Source organism: Scleropages formosus, chromosome 11, assembly GCF_900964775.1.
Source record: "Scleropages formosus chromosome 11, fSclFor1.1, whole genome shotgun sequence".
NCBI classification, from domain to species: Eukaryota; Metazoa; Chordata; class Actinopteri; order Osteoglossiformes; family Osteoglossidae; genus Scleropages; species Scleropages formosus.
In genome coordinates this window covers 18,186,563-18,209,954 of record NC_041816.1, presented here as the reverse complement: position 1 = coordinate 18,209,954, position 23,392 = coordinate 18,186,563, and the positions used below count along the sequence as shown (strand labels likewise).

Below are 23,392 nucleotides of genomic sequence, written 5' to 3'. Positions count from 1 at the left end.
GCCTGCTCTTCAGGACTTGTGTGGGTCTCTCAGGCATCATCCCTTTAAGCGCTATCAGGAGAGGGATACTTAATGGGATTCTACACCACCAAACGGCTCATTTAAAAGCTGCGGAAATTGAAAGCGGTGACAGAGTGCAATCGTAAATATCCTCAGCCTCCACTGTAGAAGAAGCACGTCGCGCTGGAGTATCTACAGCACCAGAGGCAGGATGATTAATTCTAGGCTCTAAAAATAGCATTATTGGGTACAAAATACCAGTCCCAATAGGGGAGTCAGCAGCATAAACCACAGGCTGATGATAACGACAAACATTATTCACCAAGAAATAAAAATCACCTGAAGCAATGAAATGGACAACACTTTGTCCATGCAGCGTCTCACAAAAGTTTGAGCTATACCCATTTCGGCTTTACTTAAATTCATTCGACCGTGTGAAACATACAAGAAAATGGAAACAAACAAACAAACAAAGAAACGTTTGTTTTTCTTTGGTGCAAGACTATTGCCGTAGCACTGCAAAAATGAAATGACACCAAAAATTTGTGCGCATCACACCTGCCATACCGTCTTGAAACGACAGGACAAATTAAATGCATGTTTTTTTTAATCAGTATTTAGCCCTAAATCTAGAATCTGTCAAATTCCAGAGGCCCACAAAAGAGACAATGCCACAAAAACGGAGGCAGCACAATGCCACTGTTCGCAGGAAAGAGGAAAATTAATAATTATCATCACCGCTTACATCATCTGGGAGTAATTTATCATTTTGCCTTTACTGGTATCATGTTGGAGCAGCATGTGGCTGAGCCAGATACATTTATGCAGCTGGCCGTGGAAGTGGGCGGATAATGTGCTTTTGATGGGGTTTATTCAAGCGTGGAGCCTCTGCGGTGGGCCTCCGTGCAGAGGCTACTGCATCGCTAACCCTGCAGTATCTCCCATTGGGAGAGCGCGCACTAACACCGCAACGCCACACTAGTGGCGTGTAATCACGTCTCTGAGCCACCGCCTTTATTTTTTAAAAAAATGTGCTTTAAAGCAAATCGGCAAATTAAATTTAACCCGTGCAATTTCAAGACTGCTGATGCCAATAATCAAATTTTTTTAAATTGCTATAATTCTATATATTTATCCGCTCAAAATATTTATGCCTGTAGACAGACACAATGCACAATTTTTCACAGCAAGAGTTAAATTTAAAATTTAAAAAAATGACCCTTTGTATATCTATCCAGTTATTATAAATTACCATCTTACAAACACAACAGTGTTTGCATTTTGTGTTGAAGAGGTCATGACCGATAAGAGACGGTGAATTTTAGTTTAATTAAAGTCACAGTTTGGAAATGGTAGCAGTATACACAAGAGGACAGGGCAAAAAAAAAAAAAAAAAAAAAATAGTTCAAGTAGTTAAAAACTTCCCAAGCTGCCAAAATAATTGTGCAACACCTGGTAAAGACGATTTCGGTGTGCTTTTGGAATAGACTGTGGTTGGAACTGCTCTCGCCTCAACACGATTCCAGCAGCGTGAACCAGAGTACGTGCTGGAATAGCTGCTGCGTGAGAGGAACAAGGCAAGAAGAAGTAGCTCACAACCAAAGAACAGAACAGAGGCAGGAGGGTCACATGAAGATGAAGGGTGCCGCTTCAGGACACAGACAAGTAGGCTGAAAGCGAAGAGTTAAAACCCCAAGGCGGGTCCTTTCATAACAGCATCTAGAAGCAGGTGTCTGCAGTCCCGCAGAATATGAACAGAACTGAAAAAACTGCATTTACCCGAAAAGGATGCTGCACAGCGTTACAACAGCGCGCATATGACACAGCGGCACCACAAGGCGCAAGCGCGGGCGTGCGTAACCCGACGGCAAACCTGCAGACAAGAGTAAAGAGAAACAGCGCTGAGAGTTCAACTGGACCACTGAAAAAAAGCCACTAAAAAGAAAGTTGGTGAAATTAGTAGGTTTATCCCTTTGGAACAAATGTCAGGAAAGCAAGAATAATGACAATAATAATCGCTCGCTCACTTTTGATGACCCCTTGTCCCAGGCATTGCTGTGGCAGTTGAGAGCCTATTCCAAAGCACAGGGTATTTTACCCCGTAAGAGCCATGAGCACACACTCAATCACACATCCGCAGGCTGCGGGCAATTCGGAGCCATCACTTAACCGGAAACACGTGTTTTCGGAATGTGGGAAGAAACGGGAGCGCTCGGACGAAACCCACGTCGACAGAGGAATGACACAAACTGCAAACTGAACAAAGCTCGAACCCATTCCCCATCGCGCAGTGAGGCAGACACATTACCGTGCAACCCATAATAATAATAATAATAATAAGAAGAAGAAGAATTATTAGCACTGTCAGAGTGAGGACTTCCTTTTTAAGCACACGCCCGTTGACCAGTATTTCCTACTTGGATGAGGACTACGTGTCCGAAAAGCATTCAGGTCACCAACTTCGAGGGGCTACGAAAACTGCTGCTTTTGCAGGGGCATGTGGCCTGCAATGGTAATCATTTGCTTTATATGTGTAGAATAAAAATGAGGGGCTGCACAATTCATTTAATGCAAGGTTAGGCAGACTAATATGATGAATGGACTGTCAGCAGCAAACAAGAAGCATGCGTTCAATCATGGAGGTGGCAGAATTTCCAGTCGTGCGACAACAATAATCCCGGGTGATGTACTGCAAAATAAACGAGAGAATTCCACTCTCTCAAGCATTTATCAACCTAATTCTCTAGGTACACAAAATCACATCCTGGAAATCTGACCATTTTAGAAGATCTTTCATGTATTACAGCCTTTTAGGGCGAGTGAAATCTGAGAATTCATCTGACAAAGCAGTGAAAAGGATTTTTTAAAATAAAATAAAATAAAATAAAAAACACTGATGCTTCCAAGGCAGAATGGAAGGAGAATAAAGAGAACATTGATGTTTTTTAACCAATAAACGCAAGATTCACAGCAAGGCAGATCGCAATGCAATATTGATAAAATGATGAAACCCGGAACTTCTTTTATGCGTTTCGCTGCTGTGAAGATACAACTCACAAACACATGAATTATCCCAGTCGCTCATGAAGACATGCAAAGGAAACACAAATATTCAATCAACTGATAAACACCTTAAAAATTGTGTTGCGTGACAAGAATTCTGTTTAAATTTATAGCATTTTCCATACCTGAGCCCCAGACTCACTGCCCTGAGCAGCTTCAAGGTGTATTACTGGTGAGCCCACATTCAACATAGGAGAAACTGGTTACGGACATCGTGGAATCCTTATGGACTTAGAAAACAGGCCACTGCCGCGGTCTTTTCCCATTACTTCCATCGAGAGGGCTGGTGGGGTTTGCCCAGGTGTGGCATTGGCTCTCAAGCATTAAGCATCTCAACGGTTTTCAGCGTTAACCGAACGAAAGCTCTGTCTGTCGCCATTCTGACCTCTCCAAGAATTAAGCAAAGACTGAATTTCCAAAGACTGACTTCTACGAAGAACTGTAAGGTCGCAAACTTGACATCTTCACTCGTTGCTGGGGGAAGGTTTACGTTTCAGATCTCTGAATAGACCACGTCGCAGTCAATTACTGCCAAAATATGACTCCCGTGTAGGGTTTTTCACAAATTTTCACTTACAAAGCACATCAGTAAAACCACACAACTTCTAGAACTCACCAAGAACGAAAACAAGCACCCTCCCAAATGGCAAAAAAATACATTCAAAATTTGGACTTGCATCTTCATTTTCAATCTGTAGCGTGAACATTAACTGTTAAAAATAAAATTGTTGTTCTTATGCTAATTCAGGAAGCCAGTGGCAAACTCTTGAACTGATATACTCACGTAACAAAGTCTAATATTACAATTTTTATCGTTGGTAGAAGACTAAACCACATAACACTTTTATTGCACGCGTGCGCGCGCACACACACACTGTCTGAAACTGCTTATTCCAACTGGGGTCGCAGTGAACCGGAGCCTAACCCGGCAACACAGGGCATAGGGCTGGAGGGGGAGGGGACACACCCAGGATGGGACGCCAGTCCATCACAAGACACCCCAAGCGGGACTCGAACCCCAGACCCACCAGAGAGCAGGCACAGGCCAAACCCACTACACCACCGTGCCCCCCAATTAACACTTTTATATTTAAATAATTTTCTAGTGTTGCTGGGACACCACACTTTGCCTCCGAGTTTACCGTACTGTAACTATTTCGACTTTGACAAGACACGATCATTGTGTTATAGCATTTGTTTTGTACTACTGAACTGTTTCTTATTTGCAAAAATGAGAATAAACATAAATGTAACCGAAAAACAAATGCCTGTTAAAATGAAAAAATATTTTTTTTTTTTTTTTTTTTTTTTTAAAATTCATTCTCCACCAGGAACAAAAACGCTATTACGCAGAAGATGCCTGAAACAGAAACTAAATGTTAACTTGTGCATACTTCCATTAATTATTAGAGTAGAAAACTCTCCGATCCTCTGAGTTACCTTCACCTGGAGTGCTTGGGGTCTGCTATCAATCACGCAGGTGTTCAATTCATCTGAAGTTTGGAACGACCCATCTTAGACAATCTCAGCAGCCATTTGTCAAGGCACCTGTCATTGGGCTTCTCGTCTGACAATCTTGATTAGGCTGGGAGATACTGTGACATGGGTGCGGGAAGGAGGGGATAACCCACTTACTGTGCACTGGGCGCTCTGGGAAATCTTTAAGGAGAAGTCAGCCGCAAACTCCAACTCTGAGATGCACACCGTGTTGCAATCGATGGTCTGCCAGAGAGAAGAATAAACGAGCGCACGTGAACCGACAAAGAAAAAGATTATTTAGTAAACACCTACTTTAATTTAAATGCATCAACATCATTTCCAGCCTTTTTGACCAAATGGATGGATGGTTATCACCGCCCACCAGTACCGACAAGCAACGATAATGTGAAAGACGCCAAAACTTCCAGTGAACTTAAGGAAGAGGTGCACAACAGTTCGATGCGGCTCCCGCCCTGCCACACACCACTACAAGTTCTCAATTTTCAGCAGCGCTATCATCATAAATGCAGAAAATCTCCCGAATCCTATTAAAGCCACAACATACGAATTGTCTTTTAATTTCTACGGTGAAGCTGTCCATTTTTCATCAAGGGAAAAAAAAGTATTGATCTAAAATTCAAATCCCATTACTTCCTGTTCATAGGTGATTCATCACCGACGAAAGGGAGGACGAAAGTGCTATTAAATGTAATGAAAGCGCTGCTCAGGACCACATGCTTAACAAACGTAAGAGGCGGAAAAGGAGGCCACGTTCACGAATAGCTTTTTCATAGGCAGCACCAATATTCAGAACTCACCAGTTCAAAAGCATAACGCCCAGTGAACCCCAGTGTCACTTGTCCTTGACCGCGATCGCATTTCTTTCATAAACATCAGAAGCCAGAACCTTTACTGTGCTAAGGTCAGGGTACTGGTACTGGTTATTCGTGGATGACTTGCGCAACCATATTAAAATGAACAATAATCCTAAATGTTGAAAAGTGCCATACTTATGCTACAGAAAGGAAATATATACAAGTTTCAGATTATTATTATTATTGAAGTTTGCTTTTCGGTGACAAGCAACTCATTGTGTCCGTTTCCTTCCGCGAAGTGAGCACTCTTCGTGACGAGTAGCCGCAGGACAGGAATAATGGGGTTTGCTAAGGAAGAACTTAAACAAGAATTAGAACAATCAATCAGACGCTGTGTGGCAGAAGCAGAGCGGTGCCCGAGGGCGTCTGTCGCTGTGTTACGCAACGGTGCGCCATCCCCTGCTGGCAGGGTGGAGAAGTTGAGGCTGCCGTTGGGGGACCGGGCTATCGGAAGGTTGCCAGGAGCAGCGCTCAACCACAGATTCGCTCCGTCCGAGAATCCCGCAGTCTGCCCGATGTTGCGCGTTGCCGGCTGGAAATAATTTATCTTAAATGTCGTTAAAGTTGTTTTGTCATCACATTTCTACCATATTCATTCAAGGAAAAACACACGGTAACCATATGTTCAAATCCTGCAATCTGTTCCTTTATAGCAGCGACTAAAAAAAGGCAAAAAGAAACCCATAAAGTGCAAAGCATAGAGCGGAAAACGTTAAACGGGATCGTTGCATTAAATCGGCGAGCGTTCCAATGACCTTCCTTACTGAAACGCACCCGGATGACGGCTGGCTCCGAGATCAGCGTCTCCGGCTTCGCGACCTCCACCGCGGCCTCCGGCAACACGGCCTTCTTCATGCAAGCCATCTTGAAGCCGTAGACGTCATCCCAGAAAGCGACGCGCTCCCGGTGCTTCTGGATGTCGCCCACAGCCACCAGGCTCACGGCGCACCGGTCGGGATACACTGAAACGGGGAGAACCACGCTCCGGTTAGGTCGCACAACGCTGCCGTACAGCACGCTCACAATGCCGAGTCTGCCTTTCCCTCTTGTGCCAACGTTCCCTCAGGAGCCACGTTTATTTGCCTTTTAATGCAGATTTCATTATTCAATAGCGGTCAGGCCACGGGTAACGCACTCCTTTAGCCCGCTCAAGGTTGCACATTCATTACGAGGCAAGGTCAGGTCGCTCTGTCTTTTTTACATGCTGTAACCCAGGCTGGGTGTTTAGTTCTAAGTGGGTCATTGCTCTACACTTAACTCGGTTCATATATTTAAACAGGGTTAAATGTTTGGGGAGGGGGGGAAAACACAAAACGAATATTTCCTACACTAAAACATAATTTTCCCAGTTTCCAAATTTGTAAAACGGAGACTTCTTGCTCCGGCTAAAGGAAAGCTGTGTGTACAAACCTAGTGTCAACACACGTAGGATAGCTAAATACTAGATAATAATCATTTTACATGGTTTGGGGGGGGAAATGTCTCCTAAATGAATAAATGTAAAGGTAAATTCAGAGCGAGGATTCAGCAGGGGTCTTCTTTTCGGTGCAAAACACAAGCGCAGACGCCCATGACTTCCTGACGCGAGGGCACAGCAAGGTTACGCAGCAAACAAGTTTTTCTAGCGATATATGGCACCGCATTAAATACTTTGCGAATGTCTGGCGCTTCAGGCACTGACAGTATAGTTGCTAAATGCATTCTCAAGCAAAAATTTGCAAGACATACACACAGTCAGTTCCGCGGGACCGCTAAGAATCCTGCAAGCAAGAGAGTGCTCAAATTCAAAAGCAATCCGAGCAGCCATAAAATAAGTGCCAGACAAGAAATCTCATCAGATGAAGTCCCATTAAAATATTTGAATACTGCTTTCGGAGTCATTAATTCACATTTTATGCAGCTGGGCGGAAAGCGCTTCCAGCCACCGCTGCTCCCCGTCGAGGTCTCCTAAGTGTGACGCGGGCTGCTGTGTGTCCACACATGCTGGTTTCCATAACACGCACGGCATGTTTACACAGCCGCACTTCGAGACAAAAGCTACCGATACAGAAATGCAGGTCTAACAAATTAGCAGAGCACTCACTGGAAAGGAAGGGGGGGGGGGGGGGAGAGAAAAAACTGCACACGCAGCAATAAACTAATTGCACTCGACATCTGCGAAGACGTGAGACACGAGGGTGGTGGAAAACCAACGAGAAACGCTGCTGACGGGACTGAAGAAATGCCGCGTCTCTGTGAAAGAAAAGGCAGAAGTGGAAGCAAAAATGTGTGTGTGTGTGTGTGAGACACAACGAACAGTTCCGTCGCACAACCGCAGTCTTTCGCAGGGGCCGATCCCGACTCGACCACATTCCGCTCGCGCCGCTTCGCCTCTCGCGCGCCGCGCATCTGCGTATCCTGCAGCATCTCTGCGACGCAACACACATGCGCTCAGGAATCCTTTTATTACAGGCGCTACTGACTGCGGAACATGCAAAGACAAAGAAGGTTAAAACCGTTTCATATTCTATTTATATATATATATATATATATATATATATTTCTAAACATCAGCTACACTGTATGTACATCACTAAATAAATCACGTAATTCCTTCAAGACAAAAAATTGGGAAGTGTTTTAGTGTTCGGCAATGGCAAGTAAAGTGTTAGGTAATACTGGGGGGGGAAATCCTGCATGCATCTGGAAATGTCACGAATGGGACGTGGAGCAAGTAAAAAGCATTAAGAGGGATGCCCACTGGATACACTGGCGCCTGACAAAATGAGGAGGGAGGAGGAAGAAAGCCGAACGAGGCCAAGTGAGGAGAAGCGTTTGTGGTCCAACAGCTGGTGGCCGGTCAGGAGTTGCCACCGCCGTCCCCGTGCCGCACAGTCCCATCAAACCCCTGACGTGGAGAGCGGCCACCTCCCGCCCCGCACGCGTGACATATTTGTCACTTCATTTTTCTCCGATTAGTGGGGTAAGTGAGTAATTACGTGAAGGCCCAGGTGAGCGAGAGAAATGCTGATCCGGCACAACGACTGGGTCCCTACGAGCGGTGGGGGGTGGATGTGGGGGGGGGGGGGGGGTGGCATGGGGTGCCCAAGATTCATAGCTTTGACATCTGTGTCCTTCTCGACTCAGCGCCCAGGGCCAGTTTGTCATTCCGCCCCGGCTCACGTGGTCGCCCGTGAAGAGGGACAGAGCTTCGTCCCACTGCAATGCCTCACAAATTCGGAGACATTTAAGGATAAAGGGAGGTTAGAGCAGAGGGGACAGAAATTAAGGGGAAAAAAGAGGCAGCAAGCCCCTTAAAAATAAACCGGAAGAGGGAGGTTAACACAAAGAAGAGGAGAACTCCACGCGAAGAGCTTCAGGTAAGGCCTCGACACAAACCGCGTCACGCCGTTCCCCCTACTTTTCACAGGAAGGTGACTCTTCAGTCACCACTAACAGCCTGTAGAAGGCACCGACTTGGAACCACCGTGGGGTTGGAGTCCATTTGTCACCAGTCGTCAAATGCGGTCAAAGACAAGGTGTTAAGTATCATAGCGGAGGGAGGAAGCATCAACAACCTCCTAGTGCGCGCATGAGCGCGCGCGCACGCACACGAACGCACGCACGCACACGAACGCATGCACGCACGCACGCACGCACACACAAAAGCAGAGCCAACAAACAGGACTGCCCTGTGTGTATCTTAAATAAGGCGTTTCAAAACTTGGAGGCAAAGACTGCAGGTTTGAATCCCACCTCCAGCTGTAGTACCCTTGAGCAAGGTACTCACCCTAAATTGCTCCAGTAAAATTACCCAGCTGTATGAATGGGCAAATAATTGTAACCTCAACACACTAAGTCGCCTTGGAGAAAAGCCTCAGCTAAACGTAAATATATTTTTAAAATAGTGCTATAGGGTAAATTTTGGAGTGTTTAACAATCAGACACATTACAAAAAAAAAAATATCCTCACTCACTCAGTAAGTCAACAAAAGTCAAAGCTTTATTATAACGTAATTATTTAAAACATGGCCATTTCCTTCCGTCCTACAGGGTAAGAAGCGCTGTAAATCAGTAACACAGTGCAAAACGTAATTGGTACACTTGGCTCATCACAGGAGACTTGGAAACTCGAAGAGCAGACACACGGCCGAAAGCACGGACCGCCCGTGCGCCGCAGGAGAAACAACATATGTCGTTTCGCAACGCTGCTGCCCTCCAAATCACACTTTTCAGAGACCCTCCCCCACCCGAATCGGTCAAGTCGGCAGCCTGGAAGACGTGTTGTTGTATAAGCAGCTGCTGAGGGGTGGGCAGGGAGGAGGCTGCCCACGCTCAGCTATGGTTGCCTGGCTCCCAATAGCTCTGAAGGTGCGGAAGGCTTCTGTTCTATTCTCATCCTCCTCCTCCTCCTCCCGCAACCCGTGTCCTCGGCGCTCAGCAGGTAATTACTCGCTGAGGCCTCGGCGTGCCCACCACCGCTGTTTCAAAAACCCATAAGGGCCCCCTGCCTCCACAACGCATCGACAACGAAATGGCACTAAATGGCAGCAGAGCCCACTGACACAGCGCAATTCTAATATACCAAATGAATGCCTGGGAGCATCCGATAATGGAACGATATTTCACGCATGCGTACAACCTTCCCGGTTCGGTGTGGTTCATCAGGGCTGCTGCATGGCACTGGGGGGTGGTGCCCGCAGCAGCGGGGGCCGGGCGACGCAAAGCATCACATCTTACACGCCGCTCCTACCTGATCCTCCTTCGGCCAGGTACAGGTCCCGAGCGTAGAGCACCGAGTCCAGCATGGACTCAAAGAGGAGGAAGTAACCCTGAGGACAAGAGAGAGACAACTTCTCAGAACACTGGTGGAACCAATGAGCCCATTTTATTTCAACAACTGCTTCTGCATTTCAGTATGAATACAAATCCAGGTTCCCAACGCAGATAAATCTGTACAAAATCTGTCTGAACAAAAAGTGCCATTTAGCAAATATACATTATTTTTAACAGCAAATTACTAAAGTATTTTAAGCCACCTTGTAGAATGGAGTAAACGGAGTGGAGAAAAATAACACATCAATGTTGCAGAACGAGCAGGGTCACTACAATTAATTAAATCAATCAATAATGCATGCACGAATTCATAATACTCAATATTTTTTTTTTAACAAACATCCACTAAAAAGACTACGGCTAAGGGCTGGACCACCCAGCTGCAACAGATGCTCAGACTTGCCAATCCAGGGACTGTGAAACCTGCCCACCCCCCCACGCCTGATTGCTTTCATAGATGTAATATGACATAACACAGCAGCACTATCAGTTGTTCTCTGGCTCAGAAGACTTTTGTAAAACCATCATATGTGCTGGACTTGTGTACAGTACAAGTGATCCTAGAAACACAAATTAAAGAGTAAAACTTGGTGGCTCCTCTGCCTGTGCCCCAAGGTGCTGCTATTCGAAAGTCCAGGACGCGACAGTTTGAAAACGAACCGACGTTAACGGACGTGCCACCGTGACTGGCAGCGAGAGCCAAAGTCAAACGCAATGGGCCAGAACAGCCATAAAAGCATGGCGGTCTACGCTGCGGAAGACGATCACCTTGAGTCCGTCACACACTGCAGTCTAACGGTGCAAAGCTTCAACGTCTGCTTTCAGAATACACACACGCATTCCACCTTTGCTACTTCTGAATATTTGGGAGGGAAGGAGACTCAAGTAACCAGACTGTCGAGAAAAGGAAAAAAAAAAAAAAAAAAAAGTTCTTTAAATTTACAATAAAGAAGAAATTTAACCATTAAACTGCTTCGATAACCAACAGTGTAATACAATTATACAGCATAATAATATAATTTAGTATAATATAGTATAATTATAACGATACAGATATAGCTCATAACCTAAAAAAAAAGAGTTAAGGCATTTAAAAGGCTGAAAAAAATTTTACTTCTTGGTTTGAAAGAATTTCATTTGAATGCTTCTAACTGTTAATGTGTCAAAGTCAAATGGAAGGGAAGGCAGAAACTGCAACGCCGGCTGATTTTTAATTAGCGACACTGTTAGCTTGGCTTCTGGTGACGCACGTAAAACACTCCAAAACAAACACATTGTATACGTCTCCGGTCCGGTCCAAACTACCCGATACCCAAACGGAGAGGTCAGAAGTACCATGGACGTACCGTACTACCGATATCATACAGAAGTGTCATAGGGAAGGTGCAAGAAAACATGCCGTGTTACCTAACATTTCGAACTGCCGTAGGACCGACTGGTCCCCCATACGTCCAAAATTATAGGGAATTTAAGAGCCCCACATTTGCGCTGACTTCATCAGGGAGGTCGTTCCTCTCCTCCCACCTGATACCCAGCATCCCCAGTGCCTACCACGACCTCTGCGTGACCCAATATTCTGCTTGAGTAGGCACCATATTACCTAGAGTATTATTCCATTATTGCCAAAATTGAGTTTTGTCCACATCTCTCCAGCTTCAGTGTGAAGACCCCAAACTGCTGACTTACATGTTTCTTCCCCCGAATGGCTCCTAACATGTTAAGCTGAGCAGAATCTGACTCTTTACGATGAAACTTGGTTTAAAAAAAAAAAAATGATATGCATCCAATAATAAACTCACGACGTCAAGACAGAATTCTTACTGCCACATCATTACTTGGTTAAAAAAAAATAACCCAAGCTAAAAGTAATGTGAAGGGGGTGCGGTGGCGCAGTGGGTTGGACCGGGTCCTGCTCTCCAGTGGGTCTGGGGTTCGAGTCCCGCTTGGGGTGCCTTGCGACAGACTGGTGTCCCGCCCTGGGTGTGTCCCCTCCCCTCCGGCCTTACCCCTTCAGTTGCCGGGTTAGGCTCCGGCTCCCCGCGACCCCAAATGGGACAAGCGGTTCAGACTGCGTGTGTGTGCACGTGTGTGTAAAAGTAATGTCCTTTTAAACCTCTTTGTAACAAACGATGTCACACATCTCATACCGCAACTGATGGAAGTTTTGACTTCTCAAAGAATTAACCAGACTACTTTCAGCACACAAGCCATGTTTCACATATGGCATGAGTGAGCCTGCCATTATAACCCAGGGGAGACAGCACGCAACACCCCTGGGGGTAAATAACGTGCCGCTCCGCAGTTACGGCGATGGCACGGCCATATAAAGCGAATACAAACAAACCTGCAGAAAGGTAAACAAAAAAAGACAGAAAAAGCACCCCAATTTACGACTCCATTTAACTTTTTAATAATCGCTGCCCTTTGTTTGAACTGCACTACCCCCGGTGCGTCTCCCACCGCTGTCGACCTCATCCAATGGTAGCTTCTCATGTGAGATAACCGGACTCTGTCCTTGGGGCTGAGTCGCTCCATTTATAACCAACACGAGAGGAATGGTGGGCAAGCAAAGAAAGCGCAGCGCTCATCTGCAGTGTAATTTAGAATGTAATTTCACAGGCGGCTGCTTCACCTGTAGGGGAGCCATCTGGACGGAGAATTATACCTGACACGGTCTCCCGTGATGCACCGGCGTGGCCCCGCCCACTGCACCGCTGCAAGGGCCGCACGCGTGTTATTCGGCATTAGCGCCTTCACAATTAATTACCGGAAAAGTCGGCAGCGCCGCGCAGGGATGCCGGAGGAATATTAAGGAAGGGGGAGCTCCGCGGACCAGCGGAAAGTTACCGCGAGCCGCCGCCGCGCATCGTGCCTCGGCCGTCTTTACGGAGCCGCCATGCTTGCGTTGGGCCGAAGACCCAAGCGCGCAAGACAGACATCGTTTGCGCTTCCCTCAGAAGCAGCCAGGACAACTTAATGAGAAGTTATACGGGCTCTGCCGCTTCGGTAAAGCCTTGCGTGGCGCACCGTGGACGGAGCAATCCTCAGAAGGACTACGAATAACAGGCGTCGTCTAAATAACACACACACGGCACCTTCCGCAGCAATCCGAGGAGCACGTCTCCGGTCTGGATCCATGCCCCGTAAATGTCGAACCGCAAACATCAATCCAACACGCAGGCTTCAATTCTTTATTGAATTTTTACATTTCCTCCTGTACATCTAGAGTGCAGGAAATACTCAAATTATGACTTTAGAATTTATACTAAAGTGCCACCAACTACACCTATAATGTTTAGTACTCCTGCTATTTCCACTTCTAGGCTTACATTATTTACATGTGCACCGACATTCCTGTTAATATTTGCACTACTTGCATAGCATTTATTGAATCTTCCTCGTGCTGTTCTGTTACATTAAACACGTCCGAATGAGCGTCCGCCCCGCGTAAAATAACGCGTCTTCTCATCTGCGCACAGAAGAAATATTTATCAAAACTCCTTGCTCTAGCCGTGGCTTCCGAGCGTTTTCTTTGACGTAAAGCTACGCCTGACGTTCTCTCGACAAGGAAGCCCTCTGTATGTTGGCCTTCACGTCGTCGAGCTTCGCCGAGCCGGGGTTAATGAGGTCAACGTGCGAAAACACACAGGGGAAATAATTGCACGCGGCGGGAAATCTTACGAATGAAAGACAACGCAGATGCGACGTGCGATGTGCGTCGACGCACCGTGACAAGCGAAAGTCCACGGTGGCAGGAGATGTCTTGCCGACAGGCCACGCGACACACGGCATCACGCGCCGGACGCGTCCGGCTTCACGTAGAACTCTTCTCTACGCCTTCATGAAAAATCATCCTGCTTTTATTTTCCCCAAAAGTCTTTGTGTTAAAGAAGTGCTGCCACTTAACAAGTTGGACATATCTGCGAAGGCTTTTCTGCAGCGAGTGTACAAATTACCTTCGCGGTGGATTTGAGACACAAAGCACAAAATATGCTCTATTCTGATGCTTACGTGAAAAGACAAGGAAAGAGCCATCTGGCAAAAAGAAAGCATCCTGAAAACTCGAAGTTACTTCCAAGGCCCTGCATAAATTACAAGCCGTCTTCACGGATTGTTAACCGTGCTCCGGTTGACGCTGGGCCGTAGCCATCTTCGCAGCCGTCGTGCTTTCCGATCGCACGCAAACGTTTCCAAAATACTGAAGAACGGGAAAAAGGATCTCGAACTCCGTGCTGCACATCACTTAGCGGAGTCAAAATACACCCCATTAACTCCAGAGAAATAAATAACTGTTATTTACAAAATTTTATCCAGAATACTCAACTTGCTGAATTGCTCATTACTAAAAATACATTAGCATTCCAAAGTTTGGAATCACTCAGAAATGTTCATGCTTTTGAAAGAATTAATACCTTTTAATCAAAGTACCATTACACTGATTACATTACATAGCCAAGACATCATTACTAATGTCGCAAGTTGCTGTTTGTGCTTGAAATGACTGATTAATAATTTACTATTTACATATGACTGTAAAGCACTTCCTTAAATAGTACAGTGTCACCTTAAATACCCATGTAAGACTACTCCGGGATACTGGCCCTAGAGGCAGCGTTTCCAAGTAAAAATCATATCTGAAACTGGCAAATGAAAAGAAAGGTTGGAAATGGGCAAAAGAACATAGACATCGGATGATAAATGCCTGGAAAAGAGTGTTATGGATGGATGAGTAAGTCTCCACTGTTGCAGGTCACAAAACCAACTCAACAACATCAGCTGGACCCATGACATCTCCGTCCAGTACATAGGATTGAAGTATTGCAACAAAAACCATCTACGAAGTACATAAGCTGAGCCAAATATTACTTAGTAATTCAAATTATTATTATTATTTAGACATTTAGCTGACGCCTTTCTCCAACGTGACTGACAATGTCAGGTTTGAATGCTAAGCCACCTACAATAATTTGCCCATCTTTAAACTACAGCTTTACAAATTTAGTGCATAAATTCAGGCTAAGTACCTTGCTCAGGGGTATTGCAACAGGAAAGAAAAATTGACCAAATATCAAATGCAGGTTCTCCCATGATAATGCAAGAGTTTTAATCTCTAGACTACCTTCTGTTATGTTTAAAAAAAAAAAAAAAAAAAAAATCAATCAATCATTCTCTGAGAGCCATTAAAAAAAAAATAAATTAAAAGAAAAAATTAAATTAATTTAAAAAAAAAAAAAACTCAAGCAACAACATTCTCCAAAAGCCATTTTAATTTAAAAAACAGATAAAAGGAATGAAATTATTCCAAAACAACTTTTAGACTTCTGGTTATTAAAAAAAGATTGTGTAAATATTTATGAATACCATTCATGCTCATTAATATTAATCAAGAATAATGTTTATAGCTCCTTCTTGTCCCAGGGCTGAGCACGTACGAAGGTGTGCTAGTGTGTGGGAAAACCGCACGCGCACACACAGTGAGAAACCACTGGTCCCAAATGGGGTCACAGCAACCCGGAGCCTAACCCAACAACACAGGGCGTAAGGCCGGAGGGGGAGGGAACGCGCCCGGGACGGGACGCCGGTCCGTCACGAGACGCCCCAAGCCGGACTCGAACCCCAGACCCACCGGGAGAGCGGGACCCGGCCAAACCCGCTGCGCCACCACGCCGTGGGGGGAAACGGACGTGTTCAAATAAAACTTTCGCCGTCCCAACTTTGCGGCATTTTGAAGTTGACCTCTAAAAGATGAAAGAACCTCTGCATCATTTAACTTTGAGATAGAAATTGAAATCGTTAGCTGCAGCCACTGAGGAAACGCACTGGGAAGCAGAGAGGAGCAAAAGGAGAACTAATGGTAAGAACCCAAGGCGCTGGGTATTACATCTTCTGCATTTCAGATTAATGAACGCATAAACGTTCTCGCAGGCCTACGTGCTGATAAATTTACTACCATACACATGTCCCGCGGGCCGATAAAGTCATTTTCCCGCACCTCGATTTTACCCTCATTTTAAAATTTCTCCCTTCGTTCTTTCAGCTCGTCTACTGTAGCCTACCGCCCAACAGCAGCGCCCAGCAGTCAGGGCTTACACGGGGTAAAATATTCACCGGCAGTTCACTGCCTGATCCTCTTTATTAAAGCAAAGTCATGCAACATGACATGTAATCATGCATTAATTGCAACCCTTCTTCAAAACGAAATAAAATGAAATTGCAAAACGGACCTGGCGCGGGATTTCACACCGCGCTTCCGTGAGATCATCTAATAAGCCAAGGCGCTGTAACGCCACAGCTGGCATCAGGGCCTTTCCTGTCCTGCGCGCTCGCTGCACGCTCGCTGCACACGCCCGTAATTACCGCTGTCCATCATGAGCCGGTGCCTCCGGGCCTGACCGGGAGCAGAGGGTTGTGCCTCGGAGCAGCGGTGCGTGTATTACAGAGGAGGCCGGTGCTGCTCAGAGCTCCACTGCAGCTACCCCGGGCGCGGTAAATTTCAGCAGCAGCACACATGCCCCCGCACTTTGTTTCTACAGCAGCCCCAAAGCAGTGCGTTTTCTTACCTGTGCTTCACACCCCGTCTATGTGAAACCGATCCACGGCGGCGAGCTCCTGATTCTGGGCCGTGTTGGCATAGTGTGAAATACAGTTGTGTCGTAGCTCATAATTTGCTTATTGACCGGTCGTAAAGCAATGAAAATGTTTCAAAATACACTTCTTCATAACTCTGGCATTCACCTGACTTTTCAGTTTTCGCACCCAGAAAACGAAGACGCGGGCAATATATTTCCCCAGTTCCAGAAACACTTAATAGATGAGCACGAAGGACCACAAGGAACAGTTTCTATACAATCTCCAGTTGTACTTGACTGACTACTAACAACTTTCAAGGTTCTGAAGTGACTGCACTTCTTGACAATTAGAGACACAATTATCTGCATCGCTAAATTTAATCATGATGAGCTGAAAGAATAAGAGCTACGTAGCCCTTCTCTACAGGATTAAACTTAACTAACAGCTAACATTAACGAACCCGCATTTAAATGCACAAACCCGTGCCCACATCTCCAAGCAGGTGAACAGCAAGAGAACGGAACAAAGTGGTTGATATACATCAACTGTTCCTTCGCTGTCAGAAAACTCTTCTTTGCACGTTGCTGCTCACTCTTACTTTCACTCGCTTTCATAAAGGACCTAGTGCTGGTCAGGGTTGCGGCAGTCTGGAGCCTATCCCTAAATCACTGTTGCAAGGCTGGTGGAGTACATCCTAGGTGGTGCATCAGTCCATCGCAGGGTTGCCAAACACACACACACATTCACACACTACAGGTAACTGAGAGTGTCCAGTTCACCCGAACTGCATGTCCCAGAACTGTGGGGGGAAACAAGGGCACCCAGAGAAAATCCACACAGACATGGGAAGAGCATGCAAGCTCCAGAGCCCAACTGCGTTCCTGTTCCACACTTTTTCACGCTTACATCATAAACATGCCTGGAAACTATGTGTTTTAATAACAAAGGCAACCACCATATATTGAAACACACACACACACACACACACATTTTCAGAACCGCTTGTCCCTTACAGGGTCACGGGGAACCGGAGCCTACCCGGTAACACAGAGCGTAAGGCCAGAGGGGGAGGGGACACACCCAGGACGGGATGCCAGTCCGTCACAAGGCACCCCAAGCGGGACTCGAACCCCAGACCCACCGGGTAGCAGGACTGTGGTCCAACCCACTGCGCCACCCGCTATATTGAAACAAAAAGACCATAAAAGTACACTTCCAGCAAACAAAGTTTCCGTGTACGCTACTCATTACATTAACTTAAGTAACTTATAATTACATGTATGTGTTTTTTTTCCCCTATAAATTAAGCAATAAAGTACACAAATACTACAAAAAATTATACTCTATGCAAATTATCGTTCTTTTTCCAGGGTGGTAAAGAACATTGTCATTCCCCCCCTCCCCCCGCTAAGCTATTGCTAGTCGACATAAGCTCACGAATGTCTAACCTAAGGTTTAAAGAGCCGAGAGTTGTCCTATAGTAAGTTGTCAATAGACCCTTCTGCAAAGGCAGACCTACTCGAAGGAAAAAGCTATTAATAGCCAGTATGCACGAATTGCGGAAATATGGAACGGTGTGGGGTGGGCAAGGAGGAAGGTGAGTGAGGGGCAGACGAGACAGGGACAGAATGAGCGATTACGGCTGCCCTCTTGCCGGGCAGGTAGGTCTCGTATCGAGAGATAATGAAACTCAGGAGGGACTGTCATTAATTCGTCTCCCGGGCCACACAGCACGTTCTTCCAGGGAGACAGAGGAACGCAAAACCACGTAACCTCGTCATAATCTCGAGTCGTGATAAACGTCATAAATAAAAATTGTGTACCTTTATTTGCCACCATATTGGCGGCGAGGAAGGTTTTGAGAAACGGCAGTGCTTTTCCACAACCGTCAACGGCGATCAGAGGGCTGACGACACCCGACGCTCCGTGAGCAGGGAGAACGAGCTGCGTCTCGGGCTCTCGCTCAGATTTTGCACCGTTGCCAAGGACGTGGCCCTCCGTCTCCCGATTCCAGAACCAACGGTTCACGGTTGACATGCTAAAGCCCTGGCTCATCCTCAAGCAGCAGCATGATTAATAACTCCAGGCTCTCCATTCTAGCGAGCAGCCAGATCAAGGTCCGGTTCATCTTTCCTCTTCGCGACACCTGGCCGTAGCGCTCCCTCACGTAGGGTCTGCAGGACGCCGCTTCCAGCAAAATGTGAGCCGAGCCGAGCCGAGAATAAGACTCACAAAAGGACAGTTTGATGAAGAGCAAGCGTAAGAACAGCTTCCCTGACACCTTCCAGGCAAAAAAGCAAACAAGTGAAATGGGTAATTTATGTTTTGACAGCTACTGTTTCATGATACTTTTGTTATACCGTAATGTTTTGGGCAGAAATGAGTGAAAATGAGAAGTTCTCATCTCTTTCTCTCTCTCTTCTTTTAAGGTTAAGTGTGGATCAATTTTTAAAATAATGAAACGACAGAACCGTGGCTCGGAGCCGTCCTTCTTCGAAGCGCTGGAAGGACAGCGGCTCGGCTCTCGGAGATTGGCCGCGCTGATTTATAAGCGGACGGTCACACAACAGGCTATTTCAAAACAGGAAAAGTGGTGCAATGGCGATTGATGAGCTTTTATAATGGAAACCGTCTGGTCCTTCGCAGACTGCAAAATCTCTTCCGATTCATCGAGACCTTTCCGCTCTTCCCTGTGAGACCCGGCCCCGATTTCACGTCGGCCCCTCACGTTCCCCCAAGTCTCCATTCCGGGGGCAGCGAATGGTATTTATGTTACGATTTTAAAAGCCTCCTCTTACGTTCAGTTATGTTGACTCTCCGGCGCTACTGAAAATTGCTGTCATTTAAAAAATGTAAAAGCTGGTGAGCGACTTCATCAGTTACCAAATCGTAAGATTTATGCCCCCCCCCCCCCATCTTCCTTTTTCCTGCATCACTGTATAAATGAACAAATATTGAGTTCACGAATCAATATGTAGAGGGTAATGTGCCATAAACACTGATGGAGGAGGACAAGTCTCATCTAATCAGTGGACAAGGTGGGGGGTGGAAGTGTCTGTCTTTCAATCCCTGCAGCCTTATATCTCTGCGAACACAAACGGGAACTTCAGGTCTACACTCAGACACTATGACGCTAATAAGGACGGAACAGGTTTTTAAGGGAATATCATTTTTATTTTCTGAAAGGCAATTAATTTTTTCTGTGGTGTACTTCTAAAACACCAAATAGTATTACTACAAATTCACAGTTAAGGACACTTTGAGCATATGGTTAAAGCCTATGGTTTATACGGTATATAAGTCGTAGAGAACAAAGAAAAAAAGGACTTTTTTTTTGTGTTTTGCAAGGTTACGAAAAACAGTAATATTTATTATGGACATATTAAATATAAGTTTGCGAGTAATCCCATGTTTCCCCCTCTGAGTACACAGGGACTCAAAAAATTGATGTATCTTTGTTTCTAATAGCGGTGCAGCTAAGATATATAATGAGCTCCGTCTATGAGCTCAGATTCTATACAAACTGAAATATTCATTTTTACACTCAAAACACATTTATACAATATGAAAGTAATGTATTCCTGAAAAACCCTTCGTAAGGTGAATTCGCATAACATGAAGACATAATCATCATCAGTTTCAACGGTAAAAATTTTGCTCCTGCGCCTTAAAACAGACACCTACCTATCGTAAAATATCACTAAATCCCATTAAGTTTAACTTCAATACATAAAAATTATCATGACACGAGACATATTCCCTTCATTAATTACTCTATAATTACTCCATAATACTGTATAGCTGTCTACGTGTGCTCGTTCAGCTCTTTCATAGCTGTTATGTACCATACACTTAAAATGCAGGTTTTCTCAGGGTGCCCCAATTTTTCCTACAGTCTCAACATGTTTCGGGCAGCTCTCTGACAATAAAAAGCCCATAGAGTATGAATATATATTATTTATATATATATACACACACACACACACACACACGTTAGATTGCTCTGCTGCTCACACCATACGTGTGGAATGAAAGCATATAGGCACAGCAAAGCTTTAGAATCAAACTTTCATTCCACACACGTAAAGCCAAAAATTGTCTAATCCTGTCCTGCATAAACCTTATGGATACCTTACAATAAACTTGCACTTAAACAATAGTAATAAAACCTATAATACCAAACATTTCTAAAAAATATTCTCTAATTAATTAGAATGATATAATTATAAAATATATTATAAATAATTATAATGACGGGACAGCTAGTAGCGTAGCGGTTAGAGCTGTTGCCTTCGGACCCAAAGGTCGTAGATTCGATCCCCACCTCTGGTTGTAGTACCCTTGAGCAAGGTACTTACTATAAAAAAATTGCTCCAGTAACATTACTCAGCTGTATAAGTGGGTAAATAATTGTAGGTAGACTAACGCTGTAAGTCGCTTTAGAGAAAAGCATCAGCTAAATGAATAAATGTAAATGTATAAATATAACAAGAAACCTTAAAAACAATATGAATAGAATATATATAAATGCCCCCCTGCATGACTAAATCCCTTGGCATCTCCCCATGTTCACGTGTGTTTCCTCCAGGTGCTCTATTGCAATGACTATTTTATAGATTTTTTTTTTTTTTTTTTTTTTAAAACCTATTGCCTTTTTCCTGCAATAACCAAGTTACTGGTAAACTACCACTGAAGTAACACGAAGGAGGAATCCAGCTGGAATCCATTCCCAGTACCGCTGTATTACCCTTGAGCAAGATAATTATTTTTAATGGGTCCAGTAAAATATCCAGCTGCATAAAACCATCAACTGAAAGAACAAATGCAGACACAGTTAAAGTGAAATCCCAAAAACTGAGAAATGACAGGACATTCAACACTTGGCACTTAGCTCTAAAACATCACCTATTCCCAGGATCACCACTTTCGCATGGAAGGTGGGCTCTGAAATCCTAACTTCAGCAAACATGACCCCTCCCAGCGCCAAGTGCCCATATGTACACGATTCATGCCAGAGTAAGAAATTGCAAGCAATAAGAGGACATTCTGAAACACTGCACACGACACTGTCAAATGGCTATCGCTACAATCCAAATATCTGGACACGACGGTGGCGCGCTCCAGCCTTGGTGCGCTGAAGGCTCTCTGCTTCTACTGGGAGATCAGAAGTGACAGGGATTTCAAATTTATTAATGTTCATGGCCTTTAAGTCATTAAAGATTATGCTCCCTATCCTTCATTTTCTGAAGAACCATCACCCAAGGAATTTCAATTTCCCCGAACAACATAAAGAAGCTCTTGTCAGTGGCCCCTGGTGAAACCTGGGGTTGGGGGGTGGCTTCACTACAAAACACGGGCCCTTCTCATGAATTAGAAATGATTCGGGGTGGACGACCTCCTCTCGGGCACCTATCTTTACGGGCCATCGCAGTTCTTCGGAGAAGGTTTTGTGTCAGTGCAGGCAATGAATGTCCAGTGGTCAACTGGTAGGTCATCAGCAGCCTTTTCCTTTGCACTTACCATCCACTCTGAAATGATAATGTCCACCTTTTCCACAGGCAGGTCCACCTCTTCGATTCTTCCTTTGACCAGGGTGATTGTGTCTTCAAGGTTGTTAGACCTGTGAGGTAGCCACAGAAATCCAATAACGATGATCTGTAAGTCACAGTCCGATACACAGCGTACAGACTCACGTACCACAACTGTCCGAGTCCAGATAAAATACGGAGTCGCTCTGCTGGTCCGGAGGTACGAACACCTTGCATACCTCTGCATCAACACATAGGGCACTTGGTCCCTGGTTTAGGCAAGAAAGTTTAGTATCAAGCTGAGAAGCGTCCCTTTGCTTCCGAAGCCTTCATGTGCAGCACTTTGGAAGCACTTATTTTTACCGAAGGAGCATTTTTAAAAGCCCATTTTACCATTTCCACCTACTTCGTATGGTTCTCGAAGCTTGCATTAGTCAATCTTTTTTTTTGTTTAGAAAACTGAGTGAGCATTGTTTTCTTGCACCATTTGCATTTTTATGGAAATGGTTGCACACTGTAAAAAAATTAAAACACTCAGCTAACCAGAAGCTGGGACAGACCAAGGACTGCAGGAGCTACGCAAGAAAGATTCAAATGCTGGCAAGGGGTGAGTGACTTGAGCTGATGCAGAAGCTAAAAAGACATCGTTTCTTTTAACGTATCTGCGGTTTCCCAGCCAACAAGAGTCACGTGAACCACAACCGATATGCTATTGTGGCATAAAAGCTAAAATATTTTTTCTTTTTTTTAATTCAACTGACATATTGCCAAATTATGACCTTAAACTCGTAAAGTCAAAGCCCAAAAATGTTGTCCTGGAAACAATAAGCCATTTGAAACGCAGTTTCCCCAATTAGGGGGTGCGGTGGTGCAGCGGGTTGGACCGGGTCCTGCTATCCGATGGTCTGGGGTTCGAGTCCCGCTTGGGATGCCTTGCGATGGACCGGCGTCCCGTCCTGGGTGCGTCCCCTACAGCCTTTCACCCTGTGTTAACGGATTAGGCTCGGGCTCCCCGCGACTCCGTATGGGACAAGCGGTTTCAGATGGCGTGTGTGCGTTTCC

General features: G+C 45.2%; 1 protein-coding gene across 1 annotated transcript in view; it reads right to left on the bottom strand.

Annotated features, from left to right (window-relative positions):
- Positions 1-23,392, bottom strand: part of prmt3 (protein arginine methyltransferase 3) — a gene marked incomplete at its 5' end in the record, with an annotated part of 47,190 nt that overhangs the window by 13,634 nt on the left and 10,164 nt on the right. Inside the window, 4 exons of the mRNA XM_029256367.1 lie at positions 4,699-4,785; positions 6,192-6,379; positions 10,150-10,228; positions 22,323-22,422. Of these exons, the coding sequence (XP_029112200.1) occupies positions 4,699-4,785; positions 6,192-6,379; positions 10,150-10,228; positions 22,323-22,422 (454 nt within the window). The remainder of the gene's footprint in view (positions 1-4,698; positions 4,786-6,191; positions 6,380-10,149; positions 10,229-22,322; positions 22,423-23,392) is intronic.